Source organism: Anoplopoma fimbria, chromosome 8 (genome assembly GCF_027596085.1).
Source record: "Anoplopoma fimbria isolate UVic2021 breed Golden Eagle Sablefish chromosome 8, Afim_UVic_2022, whole genome shotgun sequence".
Lineage (NCBI taxonomy): Eukaryota > Metazoa > Chordata > Actinopteri > Perciformes > Anoplopomatidae > Anoplopoma > Anoplopoma fimbria.
The window spans coordinates 24325203-24343120 of record NC_072456.1 but is presented as its reverse complement, the minus strand read 5'-3'; the positions used below and the strand labels follow the sequence as shown (position 1 = coordinate 24343120).

Here is a 17918-nt window from a genome sequence, read left to right as displayed (position 1 = left end):
TCTTGTGGGTTGCTGGGGTCTAGATCCAATTTATGCCTATAACTCTGCCTCCAAAGATTTGTAACTGCTGAAAGACATTGTGAGGCCTTCTTGCATCTGCTTTAGGTAAAGCTAGGCATACCGTTTACAATTTAAGCCCATTTCGGCCCAGTTTCTATTCCAGAGCTCTGACCACGAGATCTTCTGTTCCATTGTGTGCTCCCATCATGTCCACGACCCTTGCGGCGGCATCCTGATGGACGTCCTCCTCCTACTCTTCCTCCTGAACAAGCTTTGTTTCCCTTTGCCTTGACATAGCAAGGTCTTGGGGTGCTAAGCTTTGCCTGTGCAGACGCCACTGCTCCCACCAGCACTCTTTGCCGCAATTGTGAATCAGCCAGGTTTACTGCATAATGTGCCCTCCACTTCCTCCTTGCTGCCCCTATTCCAATGCTTGCCCAGGTGACTTGGATGTCATTTTAATTTCCCGTTCAAGACAATGCCGCTAAGGCTTTGTCATAGGCACATCTACCTGTGTAAAGGCTCATCTTATTTCCAAAGCCCTAAAAAGTGATCAGAAGATCGTCATAGATAAGCATTGGCCAGATAAATCATACATAGAGGCCCCAGTAATGAGTTCCCTCAAGGCCCTTGGAGGATCCATCTGCTTTGTGGTGCAGAAATTGTTGTTACCAGTAGGTCATCCATGAATACTCTGATGCGGGGCTGCTGGACACCTGATTTGGTCAAAGGGGCCTCTGCACTCCACCTCAGCTGACAACGCCAACAAGATCACTGAAATGAAATTGTGCATCCAGTGATAAAGCCCTTCTCCAGGCTACACCATACCAATGTTGCCTGGGGGCTAGGGAGCCCTCAGTACCCAGGTCTGCTGTCTTTTGAGGCCGGTTAAAACACTGTTGTGTGCTCACCCATCGCACTCAACCCATCGAGCTCATCACTGATGGAAACCACAAAGAGATCCCGAGCTCCCACCTTTTCTTCTCACCGCTACATCCTCTCATCCTGGGCTTCCCCTGGCTCAAGCGGCATAATCCTCACCTGGTCGGGTCTACCGGAGAGGTAATGGGGTGGAGGGCAAACTGTTTGACTAACTGTTTCCCATCTGCTTCCGCCCAGAATCCCCTCAGTTCCTCGGACTGCTCCTTCGTCTCCAACTACCTCAGGGACTCCTGAGGTTCTGCACCTACACGATGTTCCCGCCTGCTATCTTGACTTAAAGGTGGTTTCAATAAGGCCTGTGCCACCTCTTTGTAACCTCATCACCCCTTTGACTGTGCCATAGACCCTCTCAATTGAACAGCTCCCCCCCAGAGGGCGTCTAAACTCCCTATTGCCTCCGGAGAGATTGGCAATGCAGGAATACATTGACTCTTCCCATGCGGCCCTCTACCTCTTCAGCTGGAGCAGGGTTTTTCTTCGTGGAGATAAAGGACAAGTCTCTTTGCCCTTGCATCAACTACCGAGGCCTTAACAACATCACTGTCAAGAACAGGTACCCCCTACCTTACTTCTTCTGCGTCTGAACTTTATCAAGGCGCTAAAGTCTTTACCAAGTTGGACTTGAGAAATGCTTTTCCCTTGGTAAGGATAAGGGAGGGGGATGAGTGGAACACTGCCTTCATCACTCCCAGCGGTCACTACAATCACTTGGTCATGCCTTTTGGTCTCACCAATGCTCCTGGTGTTTTCAAGGCCCTGGTGAAGGACGTCCTCTGTGATCCACTGAAAAAACCTGTTTGTTCACAAGCATGAAATCCTCATCTTCTCCCCGGATAGGGAGAAACATGTCCAGCATGTCTGGCAGGTTCTGCAACGTCTTCTGGATCACCAGCTCTTTGTCAAAGCCGAGAAGTGCGACTTTCATACTCCCGCTTTTGCGTTCCCTGGATTCATCCTTTCCCCAAACAGCATCTAGATGGAGCCTTCCAAGGTCATTGCTGTTGCCCATTGACCGACGCCTACTAGACGCAAGTTGTTCAACGGTTCCAAGGTTTTACATTTTTTTATCAAGAACCTTAGTGCTGTTGCCGAAAACCCATGTTACATAGATACAGTAAACGGACTCTCATTGGTGTGTCTCCTTTCTACACTGTCTCTGATAGGATCACACCGGAGCCCTCCTTGGAAAGCTACAATGGTGATGGAGCGGAGGCCATTTAAAGTGAGCGTCTAGACTGTAGCTTTCTAGAGATGTTCTAAAAATATTAATTGACTCTTCCATTAAATCCACCCATCAATCACAGCGTAGCTTTGGCAAGGCATGAAGAGGGTCCGACAATTAATCTCCAGGTGACGTGGTGGTTCACTTTTACACTGTGATCTGTAGGCTGTTGCTTCTATCTTTATCTTCTTAACCTGCTTTTGGTGTTGAACCAGTTTGACATCCTGGATATACATATCCTTCAAACGCATATTGTAGACCCTCTTGTCTGTCTTTCTCTGAAGACGATTTTTTGTTTTTACAATAATTAGATAATGTTTATTCAGTGAGTGCAGTTAGTGAAAGTGTGGGCTCCGTGGTAACTCTGACGGCTTAATGGAGTACTATCAGGGGACGGGGCTTAACAAAAGTTCAATTCGAGTATTTTGCTGTCATATAAGACATCGTCGACCTCATCAGATGTGTTGAATTGGTTTGATTTCACTTCATTATAAACCAATCGCTTATACATGGCATAACTGATCAGTAGTGTGAAGACAACTTAACAAATACAGCTTGATTGTAAATTTAATGAACAAAAATGAACAAACATGTTTATGGAATTTTATTTCTCATTTTGTCATTAACAAAGAAAAAGAACAAAAGGAAATGTTTTATAATCAGTGCCATCATTTGTTTAATGTAAAAATATACCTTAATCACAGTAATTAAATGTACAGGCAGAGAGAATAAAGGTCATCAGTAAATGAGAAAATTACACAACAGTGAAAGGTTGAGATGAGTCCAGTTTATTACACACTGTTGAATGTTTCAAATTATTCATTGAGATGTAACATAATTCAGCGAGCCTTGGCGTAGACCTTGTAGGGGTGTGGTACACGTGTAATTCCAGTTACTCCTTCTGTACTCAACTCTACTCCATCAGGAACACAGAAAGAGAACTTCTGTAGTAAACCGATCAAAAACAGGAACAGCTCCATCTTGGCCAGGCCTTCTCCGGGACACATACGTTTCCCTGAAGAGTCCACAAACACACACACAAGAAGGCGTAAGAGCTCAGGATAAAACTTGTATTCTGGTTCAGGTTATGCATAAGATTGAGGTGAGTGTGGTTTACCTGCAGAGAAAGGCAGGAAAGCTTCTCTCTTCACAAACTTTCCCTCAGCATCTAGGAAGTGTCCAGGGTTGAAGGTGTCTGGAGTTTCCCATTCAGATTTGTCAAACAGCACAGAGGTTAGGTTGGGCATCAAGGACGTACCCTAGAAAATCAACATCCATAGGTTAAAACTAAGCCATTAAACAACAACAAAACATTTTTCATTCTTCAGAATTCCTGTTAGGACTTCACATTGATAAATTCACCTTAGGTATCAAGTAATTGCCCAGCGTCGTATCTTTGGAAGCCATTCTTAGTCCATTGAGAGGAACAATGTTTCCCATCCTCTGGATCTCGTGGATGACAGCATCAGTGTAGGGCAGGTTGGGTCTGTCTGCCATACTGGGCTGTCGGGTCCGTCCGATCACTCTGTCTATTTCTACCTTGACTTTGTCTAGAAAAAGAAGAACATTTAAGAAATGAAGCTTGTATGAACAGAATGAATAAAAGTTCATGCACATTTTTTATAGTCCCATCAGCCTCGGCTGTACTTTGTGAATAGTGCTTATTAACAAAAACTGGCATTAGCATTTAGCTCAAAGCACCAATGTGCCTAAGTACAACCTCTAAACTGTAGAGCGTGGCAAGTTGCTTACCCTGGATATCGGGGTATTTTATCAGGAAAACCAAAGCCCACAGCAAAGTGGTGGAGGTTGTCTCCGATCCAGCCAGGAACAGATCCAGAGAGTTCAGAGCCAGATTGGACTCAGTGAAGTAGACAAGGCGAAGCGACGCTGTCTCTTCCATGTTTCACCGTTGCTCATGAACAGACCCCCTAGACACAAGCAGAGGAAATGGGGTCAATGACTCAAGGTAAATAACTCCTTCACAATACAATACAAGATAAAGAGAGATCTGCACACCTTTGTCCCCTAAATAAACCCTGTCGGCCATTGCATTGAATGGTCGATCCACAAAGTTTTCGGCTTGTGTCACTATGGCTTCCTTCACCATCTTGTACCCAGACACAAACACCAACTTGTCACCACCGAGGCGAACACTGAACACATTCCCGTAGACGTCAGCCAGCTGTGGACAATGAATCATGAAACAAACTATGATGAACCAGAACACACTGATGCATCATATGATTCATCATCACATGTTTAAATTGTATTGTTATTTTGTTATTGTCCATATTCCTTATCCTGGTAGCAAATTTAATTAAATCAATCAATCAAACACACTTATCAAGTTAAAATTTTTAACTTTACCTTTGTAAAATAAATGTATGGATGTTTCCTCTCCACACTGAAGAAATTCCCAACAAGGGGAAGAGACAACGGTCCTGGAGGATAATTTGCAGGATTCCTGTTTTTGAGGAAGTCTGCTATTATGATAAAAATAAAAAGAAACAGGAATAACCCCTTGAGGTCAAAACCCAGCAAAAAATTATAAAGCCACATTGTTAAAGAGAGTTGAGCCAGCAGCAGGAGGAAGGTCTGAGCTTAACAATACTTGACACTACACTACACACTACTAACATCACAGGACATTTAGCATTCAAAAAGAAATCAGGACTCAATCATTCGGACTCTGCACGTTAGTCCTTGTGACAGTGGACTTACATAACCAGACACAAACACACTGACCTTTTCCTTGGTAAACAAGATCTCTTTCAAAGTATAAATGATTAATTTAAGCAAGTATAATGCCATCGTTTTATTATAGCAATAACTCATGGGCAACTACATCAGTTTCGTAATATGATAACACACACACGCAAGACCAGGGCTTTACAATCTGTACAACACACGCCATTCTCTGTCCATTGACCCTCACATCGGAAAGGGAAAAACAACCCCCAAAAAAAACTTTAACCAGAAAATAACAGGAAGAAACCTTAGGGGGAGCAACAGAGGAGGGATCCCTCTCCCAGGATGGAGAGGATCGTAATAGATGTCCTGTGCACAGAACAACATAATCAAATTACAAAACAGTCAATGAATATGGTATTAATGATTCATATAATGAGAGTAGTAAGCAGAATAATGATGGAAAAATTAGGACTACAACAGTGGATACAATAGAATAATAATGATAATGAATGCATTTATGGTAGGAGTAATACTCATTTTTTTAATAATAACAGCAGCAGTGGGTGTCAGGCAGGGCCACGCTGGATGCACGACCACGGCCCCAGTATAACAAAAGTCCTTGGAAACCTGCTAGACAAGAAAGCACAAAGACTCCAGGGAAGAAGCCAAGCTAGTAATGTGCATTAATGGAAGATGAATGCATGCAGAGTTTGGGGGGAGAAGGGGAGAGAGGAGCTCAGTGTATCCTAGGAAGTCCCCCAGCAGTGTAGACCTAAAGCCGCATATCTGGGGGCTGGTCCAAGGCAAACTTGAGCCAGCCCTTACTATATGCGTTTTCAAAAAGAATACTACAATAAACCTACTCTTATCGATGTGAGTGTGTCTGCTTCCTGGCTAGAAACTTGAAGCTAGTTCCACAGGAAAGGGGCCAGATAACTAAAGGCTCTGGCTCCCATGATACTTTTTAAGACTCTAGGATGAACAAGTAACCCTGCATTCTGGGAGCGCATAAGCTGCATAAGATATAATGGTGCCTTGCCAATTCGGTGCAGGTGAGGAGAAGGATTTTAAATTAAATTCTTGATTTTAGATGGAGTCAGGGAAGAGAAGCTAATACCGGAGTATTATGATCTATTTTCTTAGTTTTTGTCAGTACACACGCTGCAGCATTCTGGATGACCAGGGGAGTCTTAAGAGATTTATAAGAGCAGCCCGATAAAAAATGAATCATCATTAGATAATTGATTTCGGAGGTGTTTTGGGGCTAGTAGAAGAACATCAGTTTTGTCTGGCTTTAACATACTGAAGCTGTAGGTCGCCCAGGTTTTTATGTCCTCAAGGCATGCTTGACGTTTAGCAAACTGGTTGGTTTCGTCTGGCTTAATTGATAGATATAATTGCGTATCATCTGCATAATGATGAAAGTTTATGTTTTTGTTGATACCAGCTTTGTTGCATTAAGCCCACCTTTTGTTCTACTCAATCTGCCTGCCTGGTGTCAGTTATTGGTCCTCTTTGAACTGTGAAACCTGAAGAGTAGGACATGACCATAACATGGACCCAGCGGGCAATCTTCATGAGGTGACTTTTAGTCTTAGATTCCTTCATAATGACTGGAGAGGCTATTTATTAGGGGCATATTAGTGTTGGATATGTGAGCCAGCAGCCTGCTTACCTCCACCTTTGGCTTTGAACAGTTTCCTTTTTGGGGTACTTGCCTGGCTATCTCTCCAAGGTATCAGGGGGCTAGAGCCCTTAGAGGGAAGAGTTCCTTGGAAGTGCTGTTTCCTCAAGCCGCCCAGCGCTACAAACTCTGAGCAGAACAGCATGAAGATTGACGCTAAGTCTGACCCTGACTAGTATTGGTTAAATCTTGTATTATAGTGATATTCGTTACCAGGAGGGGTTGGAAGCAGATATTTGTTTACACATAAATACCTGTGAAGCTAACATCATTAATTAGTATTAATGTATTAATCAGCACTATACTAAGAAAAGGTATAAAGTAATACACATTCAGCTTTTGCTTTTTAATGATTGTAACATTTAATAATGACCTACCCAGCTTTACAGGAACAGTGTGTTCCTTAATTAAATAGTTTTCTGTCTAAATCAAAAGGTGATGTGACGTTTCACTTTTACACTGGGATCTGTAGGCTATGGCTTCTATCATTATTATCTTAACCTGTTTTTGCTGTTGAACCAGTTTGACATTCCGAATATATCCTTCAAACGCATACTTTATAGTCTCCTATCTGCTTCTCTCTGGAATTGCTTTTTCGTCTTTACAAAAAATTGATAATATTTATCCAGTGAGTGCAATTCGTGACAGTGTGGCTCCATGGTAACTCTGACAGCTTGAGGCAGTAGCAGCAGGGGGCGGGGCTTAGGGAAGGGTCAATTCAAGTATTTTACTGTCGTTTAAGACATCACCGACCTCAATAAATGAGTTGAAATGGTTTGATTTCAGTTTATTATTAACTTATGATTTATACATGGATCATTAGTGTGAAGAAAAGTTGTTTTTTGTAAGTTTACTGAACAAAGCTCATCTTTATGGAACTCTATTCATTGTGTAATAACAAGGACACAAGGGAAACGTCTTAGAACAGTTCCATTAATACAAGAACATTTTTTGTAAATAATGACTGAATCACATAGTCACATCAGTACATGAGGCAAGAACACAACAGTGAAATGTTGAAGATGAAAGATGATTTAGTGAGATGTTACATAATTCAGCGAGCCTTTGCGTAAACCTTGAAGGGGTGTGGTACACGTGTAACTCCAGTTACTCCTTCTGTACTCAACTCTACCCCATCAGGAACAGAGAAAGAGAACTTCTGTAGTAAACCAACAAAAAACAGGAACAGCTCCATCTTGGCCAGGCCTTCACCGAGACACACACGTTTCCCTACAGGGTCCACAAACACATACACAAAAAGGTGTAAGAGCTCAGGATAAAACTTAAATCAACCTGTGATCGAGGTGAATGTGGTTTACCTGCAGAGAAAGGCAGGAAAGCTTCTTTCTTCACAAACTTTCCATCAGCATCTAGGAAGTGTCCAGGGTTGAAGGTGTCTGGAGTTTCCCATTGAGATTTGTCAAACAGCACAGAGGTTAGGATGGGCATCAAGGATGTACCCTAGAGAACATGATCCATAGGTTAAAACCAAGCAATGACCCAACAACAACAACAATGGTATTTTAGAGATAATCCTTTTCGGATTTAAAATGGCTGTGAGCTAAATTCACCTTGGGTATGAAGTAGCCGCCCAGCGTCGTATCCTTGGCGGCCATTCGGAGTATATTCAGAGGAACAATGTTTCCCATCCTCTGGATCTCGTGGATGACAGCATCAATGTAGGGCATGTTGGGTCTGTCTGCCATACTTGGCTGCCGCGTCCGTCCTATCACTCTGTCTATTTCTGCCTGGACTTTATCTAGAAAAACAAGAACATTTAAGGAATTATACTTGTAGCAACAGGATGAGAAAAACTTGAATGAAATTGTAATGCCTAATTACAAGGGTACTGAACTTTTTTAGATTTTGTGCCATAAACAGAAAATATAAGGAGTCACAGGCCAATCAATGGTATATGCATAGTTTTCAACCAGTTAAACCGAAAAAAAAAATCTGTGTTTCTACACTAGAAGCATATAATGTATTAGAAATGTATTTCCTATCAAAATGAATATGCAACATTACTTCACAGTTTAACGTCTGACATTTAGGCAGTAGTTAATGGGTGTGTCCACATACTACAAACGTTTCTTAAACTTCTTTATCTGCTGCTCTTGAATTTACTTTAAATTAATTTAGTACCTTTAAACAATTTGAATATGGTGCCTAGCCAAGTGTCCACTTCAAATAGTATGATGTTATGTGTAAATCTGTAAATAAGTGAGGTCAATTCAGGAAGAAATACCTATATAAGTTTCTGTTCATGACCTAAGGGACCACTTAAAAGATGATGATGATGATGATGAATCTGTGCCAAGAGGTTAAGACAGAGATCATTTCACAAAATGTAGTCTCCCTCTGGTATTTAAACTAGGTATATACAGTGCATTTTATTAGAGATATGCCCAATCCATATTCTAGTTTATTTTGAAAATTCACCTTGGGCCATTTAAGAATGATCAGCCAGCCCAAGTTGGCCTGTGGATGATGGTTTGGCCATTGCCTTAATATGTTAATTTTCGACATTCCCATCAGCCCCAGCTATACTAAGATGTTGAACATCAGCATGTGATTTTCATCATTGTTAGAATAAGCATGCTAATGTTAGCAAATGGCTCAAAGCATCAATGTGCCTAAGTCAAGCCCCACAGCACCGTTAGCAAGGCTGGAGACTCTTTTGGTCTTGTTTTTCACTGAAGGGCCCATGTCACCTACCCTGGATATCAGGGTTATTTATGAGGAAAACCAAAGACCACAGCAAAGTGGTGGAGGTTGTCTCCGTTCCAGCCAGGAACAGATCCAGAGAGTTCAGAGCCAGATTGGTCTCAGTGAAGCCCAGATCAGACTCTTTGTGCTATTCAGAAACACAGAGGAGATGCAGTTAGTGACTGATGGACCGAGAGGAAGGGCTACACATTGTTGAAGGCTGTATTTATTCACTTACATTCTTCATTTCAATGATGAAAGCGTCAATGTAGTCCCTGGGATCGCTGTAGTCCAGGTCCTTCTTGTGGCTCTTTACCTCCTGACTGATGAAGTCCAGGATGGCATTGTAGTATCTGAACATCTTGTTGTGAGGACCTGGCAAGTGCTTCATCACTCCAGGGAATGACTCATAGAGCTACTCAGAAGAAACAGTAGATCAACTTTCATCACCATCGACCTTTTGTGATTTTGACCAAAGACTTGAGCTTCATAGTAGGTTAAGGAGGATTGACTCCCACAATCCCAGAATGATGTCTCTCTGTCAATGATTGAACTAATCAGATATGACTGACTTACCATACCCCATACAGAGCCCTCTAGCTGCATAACTTCAGACATATACTTCAGCATGGTCTGGAAGTTGTGGTCGCTGTAGTCAAACCGTTTCCCCATCACCAGCTGGCAAATGATGTTTGACACAGCATTGTTGAAGAGACCTGCTGGGCAGAAAGGTTCACCTGCAGGAGAGGAGTCCACTGTTCAGACAAAGCTATACTACTGAAGAGCTGCTGATTATGAGCTTATTTTGTACTCCTCGTGAACCACCTTTCTCGTTCTCTATCTCTTCTTGCAGATGTCGGATCTCCTCACAGATACTTTGCTCCATTGGGCTTTTACCCAGGCCGAAGCTACGTAAAGTAGACAAGGTAAAGCGACGCTGTCTTTTCCATATTTCACCGTTGCTCATGAACAGACCACCTAGACACAAGCAGAGATAGTGAGGTTAATGGCTCAGGGGAACTAATTCTTGCACATGAGCAACGTGTACTGACACTTTCTCAGGAACCCTTTGAGTCACTTTCTAACGCAATGAGTAACCCAGCGCGTCAATCTACGGTTACAGAAAACACTTGCTTAGGTTTAGTCAACAAAACCACTTCTTCAGGTTGAGGAAAAACATCATGGTTTGTCTCAAAATAACTACGTTAACTAAGTAAAACCAAAACATGTCACAAACACCCGCCCCTTGTTGGCTTTTTAGGTCTTATACTACTCATCACACTTAGGGAGCATTTTTCTCTGGGCATCTAATAATGAAACAGAATTGGTTAACAATGGAGTGACTTGAAAGACCAGTGCGTTTGAATACAGACGCTAAAGGGTGCCCTGTGCGTCGATATCAGATTCCGAGGGGTCTTGACAAAGCGTTAGAGAAAAAGAAAGATTTCTTCACCTGTTCCTCCTAAGTAAACCCTGTCGACGATTGTATTCTTTGGTCGATCCACAAAGTTGTCGGCTTGTGTCACTATGGCTTCCTTCACCATCTTGTACCCAGACAAAAACACCAGCTTTTCACGACCAAGGCGGACGCTGAACACATTCCCGTAGATGTCAGCCAGCTGTGGACATTACACATGGAACAAACACTAGGAAACCACAACACACTACAGCAGCATATTAAATTATTCTAAAACAAAACCTAACAATGCAGGATGAACAATTAAAAGTTGCACTCTCTAGGTAAAAAAATTAAATAATTGAAATGTCTTTTAGCAAATTGGCAAAATGATGTTGTTATTATACACATACACTGCTATCATAGTGGTATTTGAATGTCGCAATAATATTCACACTTAGTAAGGAAAATATGCATGTGTTAAACTTTACCTTTGAAAAATAAATGTATGGATGTTTCCTCTCCACACTGAAGAAATTCCCAACAAGGGGAAGAGACAACGGTCCTGGAGGATAATTTGCAGGATTCCTGTTTTTGAGGAAGTCTGCTATTATGATAAAAATAAAAAGAAACAGGAATAACCCCTTGAGGTCAAAACCCAGCAAAAAAGTATAAAGCCACATTGTTAAAGAGAGTTGAGCCAGCAGCAGGAGGAAGGTCTGAGCTTAACAATACTTGACACTACACTACACACTACTAACATCACAGGACATTTAGCATTCAAAAAGAAATCAGGACTCAATCATTCGGACTCTGCACGTTAGTCCTTGTGACAGTGGACTTACATAACCAGACACAAACACACTGACCTTTTCCTTGGTAAACAAGATCTCTTTCAAAGTATAAATGATTAATTCAAGCAAGTATAATGCCATCGTTTTATTATAGCAATAACTCATGGGCAACTACATCAGCTTCGTAATATGATAACACACACACGCAAGACCAGGGCTTTACAATCTGTACAACACACGCCATTCTCTGTCCATTGACCCTCACATCGGAAAGGGAAAAACAACCCCCAAAAAAAACTTTAACCAGAAAATAACAGGAAGAAACCTTAGGGGGAGCAACAGAGGAGGGATCCCTCTCCCAGGATGGAGAGGATCGTAATAGTCCTGTGCACAGAACAACATAATCAAATTACAAAACAGTCAATGAATATGGTATTAATGATTCATATAAGGAGAGTAGTAAGCAGAATAATGATGGAAAAATTAGGACTACAACAGTGGATACAATAGAATAATAATGATAATGAATGCATTTATGGTAGGAGTAATAGTCATTTTTTTAATAATAACAGCAGCAGTGGGTGTCAGGCAGGGCCACGCTGGATGCACGACCAAAAGTCCTTGGAAACCTGCTAGACAAGAAAGCACAAAGACTCCAGGGAAGAAGCCAAGCTAGTAATGTGCATTAATGGAAGATGAATGCATGCAGAGTTTGGGGGGAGAAGGGGAGAGAGGAGCTCAGTGTATCCTAGGAAGTCCCCCAGCAGTGTAGACCTAAAGCCGCATATCTGGGGGCTGGTCCAAGGCAAACTTGAGCCAGCCCTTACTATATGCGTTTTCAAAAAGAATACTACAATAAACCTACTCTTATCGATGTGAGTGTGTCTGCCTCCCGGCTAGAAACTTGAAGCTAGTTCCACAGGAAAGGGGCCAGATAACTAAAGGCTCTGGCTCCCATGATACTTTTTAAGACTCTAGGATGAACAAGTAACCCTGCATTCTGGGAGCGCATAAGCTGCATAAGATATAATGGTGCCTTGCCAATTCGGTGCAGGTGAGGAGAAGGATTTTAAATTAAATTCTTGATTTTAGATGGAGTCAGGGAAGAGAAGCTAATACCGGAGTATTATGATCTATTTTCTTAGTTTTTGTCAGTACACACGCTGCAGCATTCTGGATGACCAGGGGAGTCTTAAGAGATTTATAAGAGCAGCCCGATAAAAAATGAATCATCATTAGATAATTGATTTCAGAGGTGTTTTGGGGCTAGTAGAAGAACATCAGTTTTGTCTGGCTTTAACATACTGAAGCTGTAGGTCGCCCAGGTTTTTATGTCCTTAAGGCATGCTTGACGTTTAGCAAACTGGTTGGTTTCGTCTGGCTTAATTGATAGATATAATTGGGTATCATCTGCATAATGATGAAAGTTTATGTTTTTGTTGATACCAGCTTTGTTGCATTAAGCCCACCTTTTGTTCTACTCAATCTGCCTGCCTGGTGTCAGTTATTGGTCCTCTTTGAACTGTGAAACCTGAAGAGTAGGACATGACCATAACATGGACCCAGCGGGCAATCTTCATGAGGTGACTTTTAGTCTTAGATTCCTTCATAATGACTGGAGAGGCTATTTATTAGGGGCATATTAGTGTTGGATATGTGAGCCAGCAGCCTGCTTACCTCCACCTTTGGCTTTGAACAGTTTCCTTGCCTTTTTGGGGTACTTGCCTGGCTATCTCTCCAAGGTATCAGGGGGCTAGAGCCCTTAGAGGGAAGAGTTCCTTGGAAGTGCTGTTTCCTCAAGCCGCCCAGCGCTACAAACTCTGAGCAGAACAGCATGAAGATTGACGCTAAGTCTGACCCTGACTAGTATTGGTTAAATCTTGTATTATAGTGATATTCGTTACCAGGAGGGGTTGGAAGCAGATATTTGTTTACACATAAATACCTGTGAAGCTAACATCATTAATTAGTATTAATGTATTAATCAGCACTATACTAAGAAAAGGTATAAAGTAATACACATTCAGCTTTTGCTTTTTAATGATTGTAACATTTAATAATGACCTACCCAGCTTTACAGGAACAGTGTGTTCCTTAATTAAATAGTTTTCTGTCTAAATCAAAAGGTGATGTGACGTTTCACTTTTACACTGGGATCTGTAGGCTATGGCTTCTATCATTATTATCTTAACCTGTTTTTGCTGTTGAACCAGTTTGACATTCTGAATATATCCTTCAAACGCATACTTTATAGTCTCCTATCTACTTCTCTCTGGAATTGCTTTTTCGTCTTTACAAAAAATTGATAATATTTATCCAGTGAGTGCAATTCGTGACAGTGTGGCTCCATGGTAACTCTGACAGCTTGAGGCAGTAGCAGCAGGGGGCGGGGCTTAGGGAAGGGTCAATTCAAGTATTTTACTGTCGTTTAAGACATCACGACCTCAATAAATGAGTTGAAATGGTTTGATTTCAGTTTATTATTAACTTATGATTTATACATGGATCATTAGTGTGAAGAAAAGTTGTTTTTTGTAAGTTTACTGAACAAAGCTCATCTTTATGGAACTCTATTCATTGTGTAATAACAAGGACACAAGGGAAATGTCTTAGAACAGTTCCATTAATACAAGAACATTTTTTGTAAACAATAACTGATCACATAGTCACATCAGTACATGAGGCAAGAACACAACAGTGAAATGTTGAAGATGAAAGATGATTTAGTGAGATGTTACATAATTCAGCGAGCCTTTGCGTAAACCTTGTAGGGGTGTGGTACACGTGTAACTCCAGTTACTCCTTCTGTACTCAACTCTACTCCATCAGGAACAGAGAAAGAGAACTTCTGTAGTAAACCAACAAAAAACAGGAACAGCTCCATCTTGGCCAGGCCTTCTCCGGGACAAACACGTTTCCCTACAGGGTCCACAAACACACACACAGGAAGATGTAAGAGCTCAGGATAAAACTTGTATTCTGGTTCAGGTTATGCATAAGATTGAGGTGAGTGTGGTTTACCTGCAGAGAAAGGCAGGAAAGCTTCTCTCTTCACAAACTTTCCATCAGCATCTAGGAAGTGTCCAGGGTTGAAGGTGTCTGGAGTTTCCCATTGAGATTTGTCAAACAGCACAGAGGTGAGGATGGGCATCAAGGATGTACCCTAAAAACAGGATCCATAGGTTAAAACCAAGCAATGACCCAACAACAACAACAATGGTATTTTAGAGATAATCCTTTTAGGATTTAAAATGGCTGTGAGCTAAATTCACCTTGGGTATGAAGTAGCCGCCCAGTGTCGTATCCTTGGCGGCCTTTCTGAGTCCATTCAGAGGAACAATGTTTCCCATCCTCTGGATCTCGTGGATGACAGCATCAGTGTAGGGCATGTTGGGTCTGTCTGCCATACTTGGCTGTCGCGTCTGTCCTATCACTCTGTCTATTTCTTCCTGGATTTTATCTAGAAAAACACAAAAAATCTAAGGAATTATACTTGTAGCAACAGGATGAGAAAAACTTGAATTACATTGCAATGCCTTATTACAAGGGTGCTGAACTTTTTTAGTTTTTGTGCCATAAACAGAAAAAAAAGTCACAGGCCAATCAATTGTGAATGCGTAGTTTTCAACCAGTTATACTGTTAAGAAAATCTGTTTCTACACCAGAAAACCCCATGTCTACATGTAGTATTTAAACTAGAATGTATATACAGCGTAATTTATTATAACATTATAACATTGCCGTGGAGCATTGCCCATAAGCATGCTAACGTTAGCATTTGGCTTAAAGCATCAATGTACCAAAGTACAGCCCCACAGCGCTGTTAGCAAGGCTGGAGACTCTTTTGGTCTTGTTTTTCACTGAAGGGCCCATGTCACCTACCCTGGATATCAGGGTTTTTCATGAGGAAAACCAAAGACCACAGCAAAGTGGTGGAGGTTGTCTCCGTTCCAGCCAGGAACAGATCCAGAGAGTTCAGAGCCAGATTGGTCTCAGTGAAGCCCAGATCAGACTCTTTGTGCTATTCAGAAACACAGAGAAAATGCAGTTAGTGACTGATGGACCGAGAGGAAGGGCTACACATTGTTGAAGGCTGTATTTATTCACTTACATTCTTCATTTCAATGATGAAAGCGTCAATGTAGTCCCTGGGATCGCTGTAGTCCAGGTCCTTCTTGTGGCTCTTTACCTCCTGACTGATGAAGTCCAGGATGGCATTGTAGTATCTGAACATCTTGTTGTGAGGACCTGGCAAGTGCTTCATCACTCCAGGGAATGAGTCATAGAGCTATCCAGAAGAAACAGTAGATCAACTTTCATCACCATCGACCTTTTGTGATTTTGACCAAAGACTTGAGCTTCATAGTAGGTTAAGGAGGATTGACTCCCACAATCCCAGAATGATGTCTCTCTGTCAATGATTGAACTAATCAGATATGACTGACTTACCATACCCCATACAGAGCCCTCTAGCTGCATAACTTCAGACATATACTTCAGCATGGTCTGGAAGTTGTGGTCGCTGTAGTCAAACCGTTTCCCCATCACCAGCTGGCAAATGATGTTTGACACAGCATTGTTGAAGAGGCCTGCTGGGCAGAAAGGTTCACCTGCAGGAGAGGAGTCCACTGTTCAGACAAAGCTATACTACTGAAGAGCTGCTGATTATGAGCTTATTTTGTACTCCTCGTGAACCACCTTTCTCGTTCTCTATCTCTTCTTGCAGATGTCGGATCTCCTCACAGATACACTGCTCCATTCGACTTTTGCCCAGGCCGAAGCTACGTAAAGTAGACAAGGCAAAGCGACGCTGTCTCTTCCATACTTCACCGTTGCTCATGAACAGACCACCTAGACACAAGCAGAGGAAGTGAGGTTAATGGCTCGAGGGGAACTAATTCCTGCACATGAGCAACATGTTCTCATCCCAAATCGTCACATACTGACGATTTCTAAGAAACATTTTGAGTCACTTTCTAACGCAATGGGTAACCCAGCGCGTCAATCTACGGTCACAGAAAACATTTGCTTGGTTTAGGCAACAAAACCACCTCTTCAGGTTGAGGAAAAACATCATGGTTTGTCTCAAAATAACTACGTTAACTAAGTAAAACAGAAACATGTCACAAACACCCGCCCCTTGTTGGCTTTTTAGGTCTTATACTACTCATCACACTTAGGGAGCATTCTTCTCTGGGCATCTAATAATGAAACGGATTGGTTAACAATGTTGTGACTTGAAAGACCAGTGCGTTTGAATACAGACACTAAAGGGTGCCCTGTGTCCCGGTATCAGATTCCGAGGGGGCTTGACAAAGCGTTAGAGAAAGAGAAAGATTTCTACACCTGAGTCTCCTGAGTAGATCCTCTCAGCCATTGCATTGTTTGGTCGATCTACAAAGTTGTCGGCTTGTGTCACTATGGCTTCTTTCACCATCTTGTACCCGGACACAAACACCATCTTGTCACCGCCCAGGCGGACGCTGAACACATTCCCGTAGATGTCAGCAAGCTGTGGACATTTACACATGGAACAAACACTAGGAACACCACCTACTAACAAAACCTAATGATGCAGGATGAGGCTATCAAGATCAAGATCAGCATTATCTTTTATATTAACAATTTGACACACACATGTATCAGCCGTTTGTTTTAATATGATGTGAACAATTAAAAGTTGCACTCTCTAGGTAAAAAATTAAAATAATTGAAATGGCTTTTAGCATATTGACAGAGTTATTATCCACATAGGCTGCTATCATAGTGGTATTTGAATGTCGCAATAAAATTCACACTTGGGAAGGAAAATATTCGTGTTTAACTTTACCTTGGTAAAATATATGTGTTGGTCTTTATTGTCCACACTGAAGAAATTCCCCACAAGAGGAAGAGACAACGGTCCTGGAGGATAATTTGGAGGATTCCTGTTTTTCACGAAGTCTGCTATTATGATAAAAATGAAAATAAACAGGAATAACACCTTGAGGTCAAAACCCAGCAAAAAATTATAAAGCCACATTTTTAAAGAGGGTTGAGAGAGTTTAAAGACAGAACTAGCAGACTGAGGAAGGTTTGAAGTTTTCAAGACTTTTCCCTTCCTTTTAAAACACCAGTTATATAACGCATGTTTGCACTTATTTAACCATTGTGTGGTCCACACACCCAGTGATTACTCACCGTAATGACATAACAGGAAGGTAATCAGTAACTCAGTCTGCACAAAGGTGCGTGCAAGCAACAGACTCAACTACTATTTATTTGGCAAACAACAATGATGAGACCCTGAGTGAAAATCAAATATTAACATGTCAGGTAATATGATGGCAATAACTCATGAGCAACAACAAAATCAGCTCAGAAATATGATAACACACAAGTGCTAAACCTCCACTGTCTGTCAGTAACCTTACGCTGAAATTGCTTGGTCATGTAATCAGAGTCAAGCCAAAAATACAAAGTGCATTGGGAATAAAGGTA

At 41.7% G+C, this 17918-nt stretch overlaps 3 protein-coding genes across 3 annotated transcripts; all 3 read right to left on the bottom strand.

Moving 5' to 3' along the window:
• Positions 1–2838: 2838 nt before the first annotated feature.
• Positions 2839–4269, bottom strand: LOC129094826 (cytochrome P450 2J2-like). Its single transcript, XM_054603101.1, has 5 exons — positions 4184–4269; positions 3917–4095; positions 3527–3714; positions 3282–3423; positions 2839–3179 (listed from the first exon to the last, which is right to left on the bottom strand). Exons 2-5 carry the CDS (start codon positions 4065–4067, stop codon positions 3004–3006), a joined length of 657 nt encoding a protein of 218 aa, XP_054459076.1. The 5' UTR covers positions 4068–4095; positions 4184–4269; the 3' UTR covers positions 2839–3003.
• Positions 4270–7299: 3030 nt separating this feature from the next.
• Positions 7300–11440, bottom strand: LOC129094824 (cytochrome P450 2J6-like). The gene is made up of 9 exons (XM_054603099.1): positions 11136–11440; positions 10702–10867; positions 10074–10226; positions 9825–9985; positions 9487–9663; positions 9258–9396; positions 8114–8301; positions 7862–8003; positions 7300–7772 (listed from the first exon to the last, which is right to left on the bottom strand). Exons 1-9 carry the CDS (start codon positions 11325–11327, stop codon positions 7597–7599), a joined length of 1494 nt encoding a protein of 497 aa, XP_054459074.1. The 5' UTR covers positions 11328–11440; the 3' UTR covers positions 7300–7596.
• A 2703-nt stretch (positions 11441–14143) lies between these two features.
• LOC129094825 (cytochrome P450 2J6-like) lies at positions 14144–17493 on the bottom strand. The gene is made up of 9 exons (XM_054603100.1): positions 17269–17493; positions 16785–16950; positions 16137–16289; positions 15888–16048; positions 15550–15726; positions 15321–15459; positions 14711–14898; positions 14460–14601; positions 14144–14357 (listed from the first exon to the last, which is right to left on the bottom strand). Exons 1-9 carry the CDS (start codon positions 17458–17460, stop codon positions 14182–14184), a joined length of 1494 nt encoding a protein of 497 aa, XP_054459075.1. The 5' UTR covers positions 17461–17493; the 3' UTR covers positions 14144–14181.
• Positions 17494–17918: the final 425 nt, after the last annotated feature.